This window comes from Aquarana catesbeiana, linkage group LG10, assembly GCF_042186555.1.
Source record: "Aquarana catesbeiana isolate 2022-GZ linkage group LG10, ASM4218655v1, whole genome shotgun sequence".
NCBI classification, from domain to species: Eukaryota; Metazoa; Chordata; class Amphibia; order Anura; family Ranidae; genus Aquarana; species Aquarana catesbeiana.
The window spans coordinates 18,822,571-18,838,602 of NC_133333.1; the positions used below are offsets into that span (position 1 = coordinate 18,822,571).

The following is a 16,032-nucleotide window of genomic DNA, read 5'->3' on the forward strand; positions in this document are numbered from 1 at the left end:
GTTTTGGAGGGGGCGCAAACAAACTGAAAAATTCTGAAAAAAAAACATCAATTGCAGCCTCACTGTGCCCATCAAACGCAGCCACTGTGCCATCAAACGCAGCCACTGTGCCATCAAACGCAGCCACTGTGCCCATAAAATGCTGCCACTGTGCCCCATCAAAAAGTTCCATTGTGCCCCATCAATAAGTGCCATTGTGCCCGTCAAATAGTGCCACTGTGCCCCATCAAATGCCACTGTGCCCATCAAAAGTTGCCACTGTGACCCCCTGCCTGCTCGCTGTCTGCCCAGGACTTACCCTGTCTTGGTGGTGGGTCAAGCAGCCAATCAGCCCGGGACCTGGAAGTTAGTGGAGATCACTGGAGTAGAGCAGTCTACTACAGTGATTTCAGCTTCTAGCAGGATCCTACAGGTATAGTATATACATAGCTGCATTGCTCCAAGCTGGACCAATGTAATTATTAGACGTGCAATTCATTTCCTTCTGAATTAGTTTTTTAACAAATTTCGACAAATTAGTTAATTCGGAAATATCCGAATGAAGAAGAACCCATTTGACGAACTCTTCCGAATATTTGTAAATTCGAATATTCGTAAATTCCAACAAAATTTGGAAATTCTGAAATTTTAAAAAATGTGTAAATTCGGTAATTCAAAAAAAAATCTGAAATTCGTAAATTGAAAAAAAAACTGAACTTCCTAAATTCTAAAAAAATTGTGAATTCGATAAAAAACGGAAATTAGAGAAAAATCTGAAATTCAGAAATTCGAAAAAAATGGAAATTCGGAAAAAAACGGAAATTAGAAAATTCAAACAAAAACGGAAATTTGGAAATTTGAAAAAAATCTGAAATTCTGAAGTTTGAAACCCCGAAAATTTGAAAATCTGAAATGATAACGAACTAATAATAACTTAACTATTACTAGCTATTAAATTATAGGTATTGGAATTTCCTTTCAAATTTGGCTGTTAGTTAACGTAACGAATACGAATTTATCCGAAGTTACGAATTATCCGAAATAACGAATGCCACATCTAAACGAATGGAACATAACAAATTAATAATAATAAATTACAATAATATTAATACAATTTTGTATAATTATTAATTTGTTCTATTCCATTTGTTTAGATGCAGCATTTGTTATTTCGGATAATTCGTAATTTCGGATAAATTTGTCTTCGTTACGTTCACTAACAGCCAAATTTGTAAGGAAATTCCAATACCTATCATTTAATAGTTAGTAATAGTTACGTTTTTATTAGTTAGTAGGGATGAGCTTCGTGTTCGAGTCGAACCCATGTTCGACTCGAACATCGGCTGTTCGCCCGTTCGCCGAATTGCGAACGATATGGGCTGTTCGCGCTAAATTCGTGTGGCGCGTCACGGCCCATAATTCACTGCGGCATCGCAGTGCATTGCTGGCTGATGATTGGCCAAGCATGCACTATGACCCGCATGCTTGGCCAATCACAGCGCCGTCAGTAGAGAGAGCTGTAATTGGCCAAAGCCAGGGTGGCTTTGGCCAATTATGGCTCAGGGGATTTAGTACACACCCCACACTATATAAGGCCGCCTGCACGGCGGCCCTATGTAGTGTGTGTTCCGGTGTGCTGAGAGATAGAGAGAGAGAGAGACAGTGTCATTTGATTTGAGTTAGATAGATTAGGCAGAACAGTCAGTCAGTTAGCTGCACTTACAGTGTATTGTGTATATATATGCATCCCAGGTGTTGCATATATATATATACACTGTATTCAGTTTAGCTAGATCCGTTCCTGTTATCTTCTATCTAGACTATTTACATTTAATGCAGTGCGTCCTGCTCACAGTGTTCAGCTAGATCCGTTCCTGCTATTTACATTTAGTGCAGTGCGTCCTGCTCACAGTGTTCAGCTAGATCCGTTCCTGTTATCTTCTAGACTATTTACATTTAGTGCAGTGCGTCCTGCTCACAGTGTTCAGCTAGATCCGTTCCTGCAATTTACATTTGGTGCAGTGCGTCCTGCTCACAGTGTTCAGCTAGATCCGTTCCTGCTATTTACATTTAGTGCAGTGCGTCCTGCTCACAGTGTTCAGCTAGATCCGTTCCTGCTATTTACATTTAGTGCAGTGCGTCCTGCTCACAGTGTTCAGCTAGATCCGTTCCTGTTATTTACATTTAGTGCAGTGCGTCCTGCTCACAGTGTTCAGCTAGATCCGTTCCTGTTATCTTCTAGACTATTTACATTTAGTGCAGTGCGTCCTGCTCACAGTGTTCAGCTAGATCCGTTCCTGTTATTTACATTTAGTGCAGTGCGTCCTGCTCACAGTGTTCAGCTAGATCCGTTCCTGTTATATTCCTACTGACAGGCAGGCTTGTCTTGTTACAGTATTTTGAAGAAAATTACTGGTGTTCTTTTGATCCTATTAGTACCACAGTCAGGCAGCTAGACTATTTACATTTAGTGCAGTGCGTCCTGCTCACAGTGTTCAGCTAGAGCCGTTCCTGCTATTTACATTTAGTGCAGTGCGTCCTGCTCACAGTGTTCAGCTATAGATCCGTTCCTGTTATCTTCTAGACTATTTACATTTAGTGCAGTGCGTCCTGCTCACAGTGTTCAGCTAGATCCGTTCCTGCTATTTACATTTAGTGCAGTGCGTCCTGCTCACAGTGTTCAGCTAGATCCGTTCCTGTTATCTTCTAGACTATTTACATTTAGTGCAGTGCGTCCTGCTCACAGTGTTCAGCTAGATCCGTTCCTGTTATCTTCTAGACTATTTACATTTAGTGCAGTGCGTCCTGCTCACAGTGTTCAGCTAGATCCGTTCCTGTTATCTTCTAGACTATTTACATTTAGTGCAGTGCGTCCTGCTCACAGTGTTCAGCTAGATCCGTTCCTGTTATCTTCCTACTGACAGGCAGGCTTGTCTGGTTACAGTATATAAAGCTACCTGAAGAAAATTACAGGTGTTCTATTTGATCCTATTAGTACCACGGTCAGGCAGCTAGACTATTTACATTTAGTACAGTGCGTCCTGCTCACAGTGTTCAGCTAGATCCGTTCCTGTTATCTTCCTACTGACAGGCAGGCTTGTCTGGTTACAGTATATAAAGCTACCTGAAGAAAATTACAGGTGTTCTATTTGATCCTATTAGTACCACGGTCAGGCAGCTAGACTATTTACATTTAGTACAGTGCGTCCTGCTCACAGTGTACAGCTAGATCCGTTCCTGTTATCTTCCTACTGACAGGCAGGCTTGTCTGGTTACAGTATATAAAGCTACCTGAAGAAAATTACAGGTGTTCTATTTGATCCTATTAGTACAACGGTCAGGCAGCTAGACTATTTACATTTAGTACAGTGCGTCCTGCTCACAGTGTTCAGCTAGATCCGTTCCTGTTATCTTCCTACTGACAGGCAGGCTTGTCTGGTTACAGTATATAAAGCTACCTGAAGAAAATTACTGGTGTTCTATCCCAGCTTAGTGCAGCTACAGGCCATTAGTATGTCTGGAAGGCCAAGAAGGAGAGGCAGACAGTCACAAGCCAATAAGAGAGGGCAAGCAGGCTCTGTGTCTAGTGCTGGTCGTGGAGACGGTGCATCCTCATCAGCACGTGGCCATGGGACACGCTTGGCCTTTTTTTCGGCAGCTGGCCGTGTTGAGCCGCAACATGCGGAAGACTTGGTCGAGTGGATGACCAAGCCGTCCTCATCCTCCTCATCCTCTCTCACCCATGCCCAGGGTGCTTTGTCTGGCAAAGCAGCGGCCTCTTCCCTCAGCTCAATGTCATCAGTGACTCCTTCCCTAGCTCCACCATGTCCTCATGAGGATTCCCTCGAACTGTTTGACCACAGTGTTGGGTACATGCTCCAGGAGGATGCCCAGCGTTTGGAAGGCTCTGATGACGATACTGAGCTCGATGAAGGCAGTAACATGAGCACGGACAGAGGGGGTGCCCAAGAAGGACAGCAATCTGGCAGTCATGCTCCCCCTGCTGCAGCATACTGCCAGGTTTGCTCCAGTGATGAGGAGGGAGGGGATGATGAGGTCACTGACTCAACGTGGGTGCCTGATAGGAGAGAGGAGGAGGAGGAGGAGGAGGAGGCGGCGGCACATCACCAACGAGGCAGGATGCCCTTCAGGGGCCAGCCTAAGGGCAGAACATTGACTGCATCACACCCCAAAGCTCCACATGTGCAGGGCGCTGCAGTCTCTGCGCGTTATTCAAAAAGTTCTTTGGTGTGGGCCTTTTTTGAGACGAGTGCATCAGATCGCACCGCTGCTATTTGCAACATATGTCTCAAGCGTATCTCGCGTGGCCAAAACATCTCCCGCTTGGGTACCACATGCTTGACCAGACATATGTTGACCTGCCATGCAGTTCGTTGGCAAGCGTATCTAAAAGACCCACACCAAAGAACAAAGAGGATCTCTCCTTGCTCCTCATCAGCTGAGATTTCCAACCCCACTAGACCTTCAGTCCTCTCTGAGACCTGCAGTGAGAGGAATGAAGGTGTAGAATTAGGTGTGTCACAGCCAAGTACTTGTGGGCAATCTGCTTTTGGTACACCGACGTCAGATTGTACCAGGCAAATTTCCCTGCCCCAGCTGCTGCACCGCCGAAAGAAGTTTGCTCCCAGCCATCCACATGCCCAGCGGTTGAATGCTAGCTTGGCAAAATTGCTAGCACTTCAACTGCTGCCTTTTCAGTTGGTAGACTCTGCCCCCTTCCGTGAGTTTGTGGAATGTGCGGTTCCTCAGTGGCAGGTACCCAAACGCCACTTTTTCTCACGGAAGGCGATTCCGGCTCTCTACCGGCATGTGGAAGGCAATGTCCATGCCTCGCTGGACAGGGCGGTCAGCGGTAAGGTGCATATTACCGCTGACTCATGGTCCAGCAGGCATGGACAGGGACGTTACCTAAGTTTCACGGCGCATTGGGTGACTCTGCTGGCAGCTGGGAAGGATGCAGGACAAGGTGCAGTAGTGTTGGAGGTTGTTCCGCCACCACGCCTCCAAAATGCTGATTGTGACACACCTCTCTCCTCCACCCCCTCCTCTTCTTCTTCCTCCATGGCCTCTTCCTCAGAACCAGCGGTGCTCCGTAGGCGTTCAAGGGGCTACGCAAGTACGCAGGCCAAAAGATGCCATGCGGTGCTTGAGCTGGTGTGCTTGGGGGACAGGAGCCACACTGGGGCAGAGGTTCTGTCAGCTCTGCAGGGGCAGGTTCAGAGGTGGTTGACGCCACGCCAACTTAACCACTTCAGCCCCGGAAGGATTTACCCCCTTCCTGACCAGAGCACGTTTTACAAATTGGCACTGCGTCGCTTTAACTGCTAATTGCACGGTCATGCAATGCTGTAACCAAACGAAATTTGCGTCCTTTTCTTCCCACAAATAGAGCTTTCTTTTGATGGTATTTGATCACCTCTGCCGTTTTTATTTTTTGCGCTATACACGGAAAAAGACCGAAAATTTTGAAAAAAAATGATATTTTCTACTTTTTGTTCTAAAAAAATCCAATAAACTCAATTTTAGTCATACATTTAGGCCAAAATGTATTTGGCCACATGTCTTTGGTAAAAAAAATGTCAATAAGTGTATATTTATTGGTTTGCGCAAAAGTTATAGCGCCTACAATCTAGGGTACATTTTCTGGAATTTACACAGCCTTTAATTTATGACTGCCTATGTCGTTTCTTGAGGTGCTAAAATGGCAGGGCAGTACAAAACCCCCACAAATGACCCCATTTTGGAAAGTAGACACCCCAAGGAAATTGCTGAGAGGCATGTTGAGCCCATTGAATATTCATTTTTTTTGTCCCAAGTGATTGAATAATGACAAAAAAAAAAAAAAAAATTACAAAAAGTTGTCACTAAATGATATATTGCTCACACAGGCCATGGGCATATGTGGAATTGCACCCCAAAATACATTTAGCTGCTTCTCCTGAGTATGGGGATACCACATGTGTGGGACTTTTTGGGAGCCTAGCCGCATACGGGGCCCCGAAAACCAATCACTGCCTTCAGGATTTCTAAGGGCGTACATTTTTGATTTTACTCCTCACTACCTATCACAGTTTTGAAGGCCATAAAATGCCCAGATGGCACAAACCCCCCCCCAAATGACCCCATTTTGGAAAGTAGACACCCCAAGCTATTTGCTGAGAGGCATGTTGAGTCCATGGAATATTTTATATTTTGACACAAGTTGCAGGAATGTGACAATTTATTTATTTATTTTTTTTTTTTTTGCACAAAGTTGTCACTAAATGATATATTGCTCACACAGGTCATGGGCATATGTGGAATTGCACCCCAAAATACATTCTGCTGCTTCTCCTGAGTATGGGGATACCACATGTGTGGGACTTTTTAGGAGCCTAGCCGCGTACGGGACCCCGAAAACCAATCACCGCCTTCAGGATTTCTAAGGGTGTACATTTTTGATTTCACTCTTCACTGCCTATCACAGTTTCGGAGGTCATGGAATGCCCAGGTGGCACAAACCCCCCCCCAAATGACCCCATTTTGGAAAGTAGACACCCCAAGCTATTTGCTGAGAGGCATGGTGAGTATTTTGCAGCTCTCATTTGTTTTTGAAAATGAAGAAAGACAAAAAAAAAAATTTTTTTTTTTCTTTTTTTAATTTTCAAAACTTTGTGACAAAAAGTGAGGTCTGCAAAATACTCACTATACCGCTCAGCAAATAGCTTTGGGTGTCTACTTTCCAAAATGGGGTCATTTGGGGGGGGTTTGTGCCACCTGGGCATTCCATGGCCTCCGAGACTGTGATAGGCAGTGAAGAGTGAAATCAAAAATTTACGCCCTTAGAAAGCCTGAAGGCGGTGCTTGGTTTTCGGGGTCCCATACGCGGCTAGGCTCCCAAAAAGTCTCACACATGTGGTATCCCCGTACTCAGGAGAAGCAACAGAATGTATTTTGGGGTGTAATTTCACATATTCCCATGGCATGTTTGAGCAATATATCATTTAGTGACAACTTTGTGCAAAAAAAAAAAAAAAAAAAAAAATTTGTCTCTTTCCCGCAACTTGTGTCACAATATAAAATATTCCATGGACTCGACATGCCTCTCAGCAAATAGCTTGGGGTGTCTACTTTCCAAAATGGGGTCATTTGGGGGGGGGTTTGAACTGTCCTGGCATTTTATGCACAACATTTAGAAGCTTATGTCACACATCACCCACTCTTCTAACCACTTGAAGACAAAGCCCTTTCTGACACTTTTTGATTACATGAAAAAATTATTTTTTTTTGCAAGAAAATTACTTTGAACCCCCACACATTATATATTTTTTTAAAGCAAATGCCCTACAGATTAAAATGGTGGGTGTTTAATTTTTTTTTTTCACACAGTATTTGCGCAGCGATTTTTCAAACGCATTTTTTGGGGAAAAAACACACTTTTTTACATTTTAATGCACTAAAACACACTATATTGCCCAAATGTTTGATGAAATAAAAAAGATGATCTTAGGCCGAGTACATGGATACCAAACATGACATGCTTTACAATTGCGCACAAACGTGCAGTGGCAACAAAATAAATACATTTTTAAAAGCCTTTAAAAGCCTTTACAGGTTACCACTTTAGATTTACAGAGGAGGTCTACTGCTAAAATTACTGCCCTCGATCTGACCGTCGCGGTGATACCTCACATGCATGGTGCAATTGCTGTTTACATTTGACGCCAGACCGACGCTTGCGTTCGCCTTAGCGTGAGAGCAGGGGGGACAGGGGTGCTTTTTTTTTTTTTTTTTTTTTTTTTTCTTTATTATTTTTTTGCTTTTTTATCTTATTTTAAAACTGTTCCTTTCATTTTTTTTTTTTTTTTAATCATTTTTACTGTTATCTCAGGGAATGTAAATATCCCCTATGATAGCAATAGGTAGTGACAGGTACTCTTTTTTGAAAAAATTGGGGTCTATTAGACCCTAGATTTCTCCTCTGCCCTCAAAGCATCTGACCACACCAAGATCGGTGTGATAAAATGCTTCCCCAATTTCCCAATGGCGCTATTTACATCCGGCGAAATCTAAGTCATAAAATGCTCGTAGCTTCCGGTTTCTTAGGCCATAGAGATGTTTGGAGCCACTCTCGTCTCTGATCAGCTCTATGGTCAGCTCGCTGAATCACCGGCTGCATTCTCAGGTTCCCTGTTGAGACAGGAGAGCCAGAGAAAAACACGGAAGACGATGGGGGGGGGGGGGCATTCTCTCTGCTTGTAAAAGCAGTCTAGAGGCTAATTAGCCGCTAGGATTGCTTTTACATGAAAGCCGACCGCTGGCTGAAAAGAATGATACCAAGATGATACCTAAACCTGCAAGCATCATTCTGGTATAACCACTCAAAGTCGTGAATGCTGTACCTGAAGACAAAAATATGGCTAACAATAAAGCACAGTAAACGGTAAAGTATAAAAAACTGCATACCTGAAAAGCAAACATGATAAAACATAATAACAATAAAACATTGCAGAATAGAATACAGTAAAAAAGAGCAGAACAATAGAGAGAATAGAGAGAGAGAGAATAGAGAGAGAACAATAAAACGACAACTATTATTTTTTATTTTATATTTTTGTTTGTGTTTTTTTTTTTTTTTTTTTTTTACACTTTTTTTGTAACTGTACCTTTTGTAACTGTAACCGGTTCCAGGTTCGGGTCTCTCAAAATGCGATGGCATCTTGGGAGACCCTGTGAAAGTGTGTCCTAGTCTGTGCAATGCTGTACCCTACGCTAATACTCAGCTAGTGAATGGTAGCGTTCAAAACATTCACCAATGCAAAGACCAGGATTGTCAGGACAGGAGGGACAATAATAGCGGGTGTCACGCCTATATCCGCGCTTACTGCAGACATGACATCTTTTTTGGGGGGTTCGCTGGGTAGGGGTACTCGGGAGGACATAAAAATGCCTCTCATGCAGCCGACTGCATTTGGTTGGGGATGTGAATGGGGGAAGTACGGGCGCTGCAGAAGTGGTGGGTTCCCAATTAGGATTGGCGAATGCAGCAGGAAGGGCACTATGGGCACGACGGGCCTGTGTTTGTCTTCTTGGTGGCAGCGGGACACTATTTGTGCTTGCCACCTCACCAGCTTGAACTGCACTTATGGGACTCGCCACGTCACCAAGTGTTACTGCAGTGCTGGTTTGACTACGACCGGGGTGTACTAGGCCGCTGGCGCTTGCCAGTTCACCAAAACGCTACCAAAAAAACTGTTAGCGATCGCAGGGATCAGGCCTGACTCTGCGAACGCTGCAGTTATGCGTTTAGTGTTTTGTAAGTGACAGTGATCGATCGATACTGCACTTGGGTGGGCTGGGCTGGGCCGGGCGGAGGGGCAAAACGCAGGTGCTAGCAGGTATCTGGGCTGATCCCACTAACACTGCGTTTTTGGGAACCCTAAACTGCTGGGGATGCCAGTATAGATCTGATCGGATCAGATATTGATCAGTTCAGATACTATACCACTAAGGGAGGTGTACGGTGCGTGCGTGGGTGTTAGCGCTACTGGCACTAACCTGACGCTGCCTGGGGCTGGTGCTTGCCAGTTCACCAAAACGCTACCAAAAAAACTGTTAGCGATCGCAGGGATCAGGCCTGACTCTGCGAACGCTGCAGTTATGCGTTTAGTGTTTTTTTAAGTGACAGTGATCGATCGATACTGCACTTGGGTGGGCTGGGCTGGGCCAGGCGGAGGGGCAAAACGCAGGTGCTAGCAGGTATCTGGGCTGATCCCGCTAACACTGCGTTTTTGGGAACCCTAAACTGCTGGGGACGCTAGTATAGATCTGATCGGATCAGATATTGATGCGTTCAGATACTATACCACTAAGGGAGGTGTACGGTGCGTGGGTGTTAGCGCTACTGGCACTAACCTGACGCTGCCTGGGGCTGGTGCTTGCCATTTCACCAAAACGCTACCAAAAAAACTGTTAGCGATCGCAGGGATCAGGCCTGACTCTGCGAACGCTGCAGTTATGCGTTTAGTGTTTTGTAAGTGACCGTGATCGATCGATACTGCACTTGGGTGGGCTGGGCCGAGCCAGGCGGAGGGGCAAAACGCAGGTGCTAGCAGGTATCTGGGCTGATCCCGCTAACACTGTGTTTTTGGGAACCCTAAACTGCTGGGGACGCTAGTATAGATCTGATCGGATCAGATATTGATCCGATCAGATACTATACCACTAAGGGAGGCGTATGCTGCGTGCGTGGGTGTTAGCAGTACTGGCGCTAATCTGACGCTGCCTGGGGCGACGCATATCACCGCCGGGCGATCAGGGGGCTAAACCTTTATTCGGTAATAAATGGCGGGTGCCCTGACACTATAAAAAATAAACAAACTAACCAGCGTCACCCGTAACGGTTATACAGTGATCAGTGGTGAAAGGGTTAACTAGGGGGCAATCAAGGGGTTAAAACATTTATTAGGTAGTATATGGGGGTCCCTGTCGCTATAAAACGCTGACGGCGAACCTAAATATTTACCTCACTAACTAGCATCACCAGCGACACTAATACAGCGATCAGAAAAATCGCTTAGCGACACTGGTGACGGGGGGTGATCAAGGGGTTAAAACTTTATTAGGGGGGTTAGGGGGGTACCCTAGACCTACAGGGGGCCTAACACTCACTGCCCTGACACTGTAACTGTCACAAACTGACACCAATACAGTAATCAGAAAAAAAAAAAAAAACCTGCTGGTGTCAGTTTGTGACGGGGGGGGGGGGGTGATTGGGGGGGGATCGGGGGGCGATCGGGGGGGGGATCGGGGTGTAATGTGTGCCTGGCATGTTCTACTGTGTGTGTGTGTGTTGTGCACTCACATTTCAGTCTTCTCTCCTCGGCCCGGAACGGAAAATACCGAGCCGAGGAGAGATGACATCATTTCCTCTGCCTCTGTGTACAATACAGAGGCAGGGAAATGATCCCATTGGCTGGGAGCGATCGCGAGGGGGGGGCCACGAATGGATGGCCTCCCCCTCACCACCGATCGCCGGGGGACATTTGCCGACCGCCGCAGGCACCGGGGGGGGGTCCGATCGGACCCCCCACCCGCGGGCAGGCAAGGACGTACATGTAAGTCCTTTTGCCTGCCCGTGCCATTCTGCCGACGTATATAGTCGTGCGGCGGTCGGCAAGTGGTTAAGGCAGGAATGGTGGTTTGCGACAATGGCACCAACCTCCTCTCTGCCCTCCGACAGGGACAAATGACCCATGTGCCCTGTTTGGCTCACGTCCTTAACTTGGTGGTGCAGCGGTTCTTGGGCAGGTACCCGGGCTTACAGGATGTCCTGAGGCAGGCCAGGAAAGTCTGTGTGCATTTCCGCCGGTCATATAATGCCAGTGCTCGGCTGACGGACCTCCAAAAGGAGTTTAACCTGCCCAAGAACCGCCTAATCTGTGACATGCCCACCAGGTGGAACTCAACGTTGGCCATGCTGCAGCGGCTGCACACGCAGCAGAGGGCCATCAATGAGTACCTGTGCGACTATGGCACCAGGACAGGGTCAGGGGAGCTTGGTTTTTTTTCCCCACGCCAGTGGGCCATGATCAGGGATGCATGCACTGTCCTGTCACCATTCGAGGAGGCCACGAGGATGGTGAGCAGTGACAGTGCATGCATCAGTGACACTGTCCCCCTTGTCCACCTGTTGGAGCACACGCTGCATGGAATAATGGACAGGGCACTTGAGGCAGAACAGAGGCAGGAAGAGGAGGACTTCCTTAGCTCTCAAGGCCCCCTTTATCCAGACAGTGTTCCTGCGTGCCCGCCGATCACACAGGAAGAGGACGAGGAGGAAGAGGAGGAGGAGGAGGAGGAAGATTGTGTCAGTATGAAGGTGGAGCCTGGCACTCAGCATCAGCAGCAGTCTTTAAGGGATCAGTCCCAAGAAACACATGGACTTGTACGTGGCTGGGAGGAGGTGGCTGCGGACCATGTCGTTCTTAGTGACCCAGAGGACTCCGGACCGAATGCCTCAGCAAACCTACGCTGCTTGGCCTCCCTGATCCTGCAAAGCCTGCGTAAGGATCCTCGTATTCGTGGTATCAAGGAGAAGGACCAATACTGGCTGGCAACCCTCCTTGATCCACGTTACAAGGGTAAGGTTGCGGACCTTATCTTGCCATCGCAGAGGGAGCAGAGGATGAAACATCTTCGGGAGGCCTTGCAGAAAGGTCTGTGCAACGCGTTCCCAGAGACTGGGAGGTTACAAACTCCTGTTTCTGGACAACGTGTTGCTGAGGCTTCGGTCAGTCAAAGAAGGAGCGGTGGAGAAGGTGGCCGTCTGACCGATGCGTTCAGACAATTTTTTGGTCCGAAGCCCCAAGGTATGATCGGTTCCAGCAACCATCGCCAGCGTCTGTTTTACATGGTGCAGGAATACCTAGGGGCAAGATCAGACTTGGACACCTTTCCCACCGAAAATCCTCTGGGTTACTGGGTCTTGAGGATGGATCACTGGCCAGAGCTTGCACAGTATGCAATTGAGCTACTGGCCTGTCCTGCATCCAGCGTTCTTTCGGAACGCACATTCAGTGCTGCTGGAGGCGTGGTAACCGATCACAGGGTGCGTCTGTCCACCGACTCGGTCGATCGGCTGACCTTCATAAAAATGAATGAGTCTTGGATCACCACCAGCTACCAAGCACCTGATGCTGATGTAACCGAATAATTTTTTTTGAAATCTCAGATCCCTTCAAAGACTGCCTATGCTGATGCTGAGTGACTATCCCTGAGTAATTATCCTCTTCCTCCTCAATCATCACGCTGATAGCTTGTAAGAACATTTTTGGTTCTGGGCGCCACCACCAGTGCCTAAGGCACAATTTTTCAGCCCCTGTTTAACAGGGGCGTGTAATTACAATTTTTGATGTAATACTTTGCAGCAGGGCTCGTTCCTGCATTCCAACTAGAGTGTCTGTGAGGGGTTGCAGTGTTGTGGCACCAGCACCAGTGCCTAAGGCCCAATTTTTCTGCCCCTGTCTAACAGGGGCGTGTAATTACAATTTTTGATGCAATACTTTGCAGCAGGGCTCGTTCCTGCATTCCAACTAGAGTGTCTGTGAGGGGTTGCAGTGTTGTGGCACCAGCACCAGTGCCTAAGGCCCAATTTTTCTGCCCCTGTCTAACAGGGGCGTGTAATTACAATTTTTGATGCAATACTTTGCAGCAGGGCTCGTTCCTGCGTTCCAACTAGAGTGTCTGTGAGGGGTTGCAGTGTTGTGGCACCAGCACCAGTGCCTAAGGCCCAATTTTTCTGCCCCTGTCTAACAGGGGCGTGTAATTACAATTTTTGATGCAATACTTTGCAGCAGGGCTCGTTCCTGCGTTCCAACTAGAGTGTCTGTGAGGGGTTGCAGTGTTGTGGCACCAGCACCAGTGCCTAAGGCCCAATTTTTCTGCCCCTGTCTAACAGGGGCGTGTAATTACAATTCTTGATCTAATATTTCACAGCAGGGCCCTGTGAGGGCTTACAGTGTTGTGGCCACAGCAACACCTAAGGCCCAAATTTCTGCTGAGTATATAGGGCAGGACCCTACTTTCAAACATCTAACTTACAAACGACTCCTACTTGCAAACGGAAGGAGACAACAGGAAGTGAGATGAAATCTACCCCTAGGAAGGGAAATTCTCTCCTGTAAGAGTTAATATGGGAAAACAATTTCTCCTTTCCACTGATGCTTTCCAATCCTTGTTCCACAAAAAAACCCAAATTTTCAAAAAACATTTTTCATTGGGACAAAAAAGTGAGGTGAAATCTTCTGAAGAGGAGGAAAGACAGCAAAACAAATGTCACAGGGGTGATAACCCTTCCCTATGTTTTCCAAAAAGCTTAGAAAAGATTTTTTGGCTGGAGCTAAACACGTTAAAAATGTTCAAAATTACAAACAGATTCTACTTAACAACAAACCTACAGTCCCTGTCTTGTTTGCACCGCCTGTATACTGCTGTTCAGAGTATATAGGGCCTGGTGGCCCCACACCTTTCCTTATTTTAATTTGGGTGCGGGGTTCCCCTTAATATCCATACAAGACCCAAAGGGCCTGGTAATGTACTGGGGGGTACCCATGCCGTTTGTCTCACTGATTTTCATCCATATTGCCATGACCCGACATGACATTAAACCCGCAAGCAGTTTTAAATGAGATTTTTTCCTTTAAAAATGACATTTGGTGCAGGGACTGTTCTAAACATGGGAAACACGCGTCACTTTACAGGCATACTATAGACACCCCCCAGGTACGATATTTAAAGGAATATTTCACTTTTTTTTTTTTTACTTTAAGCATCATTAAAATCACTGCTCCCGAAAAAACGGCCGTTTTTAAAAGTTTTTTTTGCATTGATACATGTCCCCTGGGGTAGGACCCGGGTCCCCAAACCCTTTTTAGGACAATACCATGCAAATTAGCCTTTAAAATGAGCACTTTTGATTTCGAACGTTCGAGTCCCATAGACGTCAATGGGGTTCTAACGTTCGTGCGAACTTTCGGTCCGTTCGCGGGTTCTGGTGCGAACCGAACCGGGGGGTGTTCGGCTCATCCCTATTAGTTAGTTATTATTTTAGATTTTCAAATTTTCAGGTTTTCGAATTTCTGAATTTCATATTTGTTTTTCGAATTTCCGAATTACCGTTTTTTTTTTCCAATTTCTGAAATTTCCGATTTTTATCGAATTTCTGAATTTCAGATTTCTATCAAATTTCTGAATTTCAGATTTTTTTCGAATTTCAGATTTTTTTTTCAAATATTTTAGAATTCCCGAATTTTTTTTTAATTTAAGAATTGCGATCATAACTAATGACCCAAAAAACAAAAAACAAATGAAATGAAAACAAACAAATTTTTCGTTAGTGCACATGTCTAGTAATTATAAAAATATATCCATACCTGGAATTCTTCATTAACGGTGATTTTACGTGTTACCTGAAAAGTGTTTCTAAATTTCTGAGATTGGTTTGTTTTCTTCAGGATGTGTGATGGGCTGCGCAACTTCAACCCTCTGTGATGTGGCAGACTATTCCTATAAGTCTACAAATAACGATGTAACAATACAATTTTATTGTTTCCCTGCAACCAGCAGCACTGCAACAGGTAAGAAAAAGACTATTCTATTGTGCCTATGAAGGTTCCGATGTGTGGAGGTCATGGTATATCTAATAAAAACAAATGTAGCGCTAGAAATAATGATGGTAGGCAAGTCAGTGGTATTAGCCACAGGGACAAAACACATAGGTGTGACTCGTATCACACACTGAACAAGTGAAATTCGATGGTGTCCATAAGGAAAAAAAAAAAAAAAAAAAAGATAGTCCCGGAATGAACAATTAATGAAAAAGTCCAGCATGCAAGGAGAATCTTCACTGCGTATCATGGGTTATACATTCTGGTACAGGAAACAGATGAAATAGCTTACCGGACAAGGTGGATTCGGATGCCGGTGACACCGAATCAGATGGGCTCAGAGATCACGGATGGAGGGTGATGGATCCAAGGAACCCCAGATCTCAAGGGGAATCCTCCCTCAGAAATCCCAATCGCAACCGCCAGTCCGGAGGGTCAAAGGCGAATCACAGCCACATGGAAAACTCCGATGAATGGGTTTTACCCAAAACAATACATAAAAAAGCGCCAATGGTGCAGATCAAATGGGGTATTTATTGAAAAACACCAATAATCAACAAGCAGTATATAATAGCGTGATCACGTAAAAAGATAAAATAAAGTGTAGGGAAGAGTATAGCTCTCCCGATGCGTTTCGTCCAATTGGACTTCAACTGGGGCATCAAATGGTATATCTAGTAGTAGTTGGTTGCATTCAACTGGACCTGAGTAACATTATAGACGTTTTGCAAATCATTCAGGCAGCCCCTTCAGGACATACCCCAGCCTCAGTCACCTTCATAGGCGTGCGCAGAGGGTGTGCCTGGGCACACCCTAATCACTACGTGCAGTCAGTGGTGGCCCGTCCATAAGGGGCGCAGGGGCGCCGCCCCCCCAATCCATGCGT

The 16,032-nt window shown here is 45.8% G+C and overlaps 1 protein-coding gene across 1 annotated transcript in view; it reads left to right on the plus strand.

The window, feature by feature from the left end:
* Positions 1-16,032, plus strand: part of LOC141110421 (uncharacterized) — a 366,841-nt gene that overhangs the window by 12,285 nt on the left and 338,524 nt on the right. Inside the window, exon 5 of the mRNA XM_073601766.1 lies at positions 14,994-15,116. Within this exon, the coding sequence (XP_073457867.1) occupies positions 14,994-15,116 (123 nt within the window). The remainder of the gene's footprint in view (positions 1-14,993; positions 15,117-16,032) is intronic.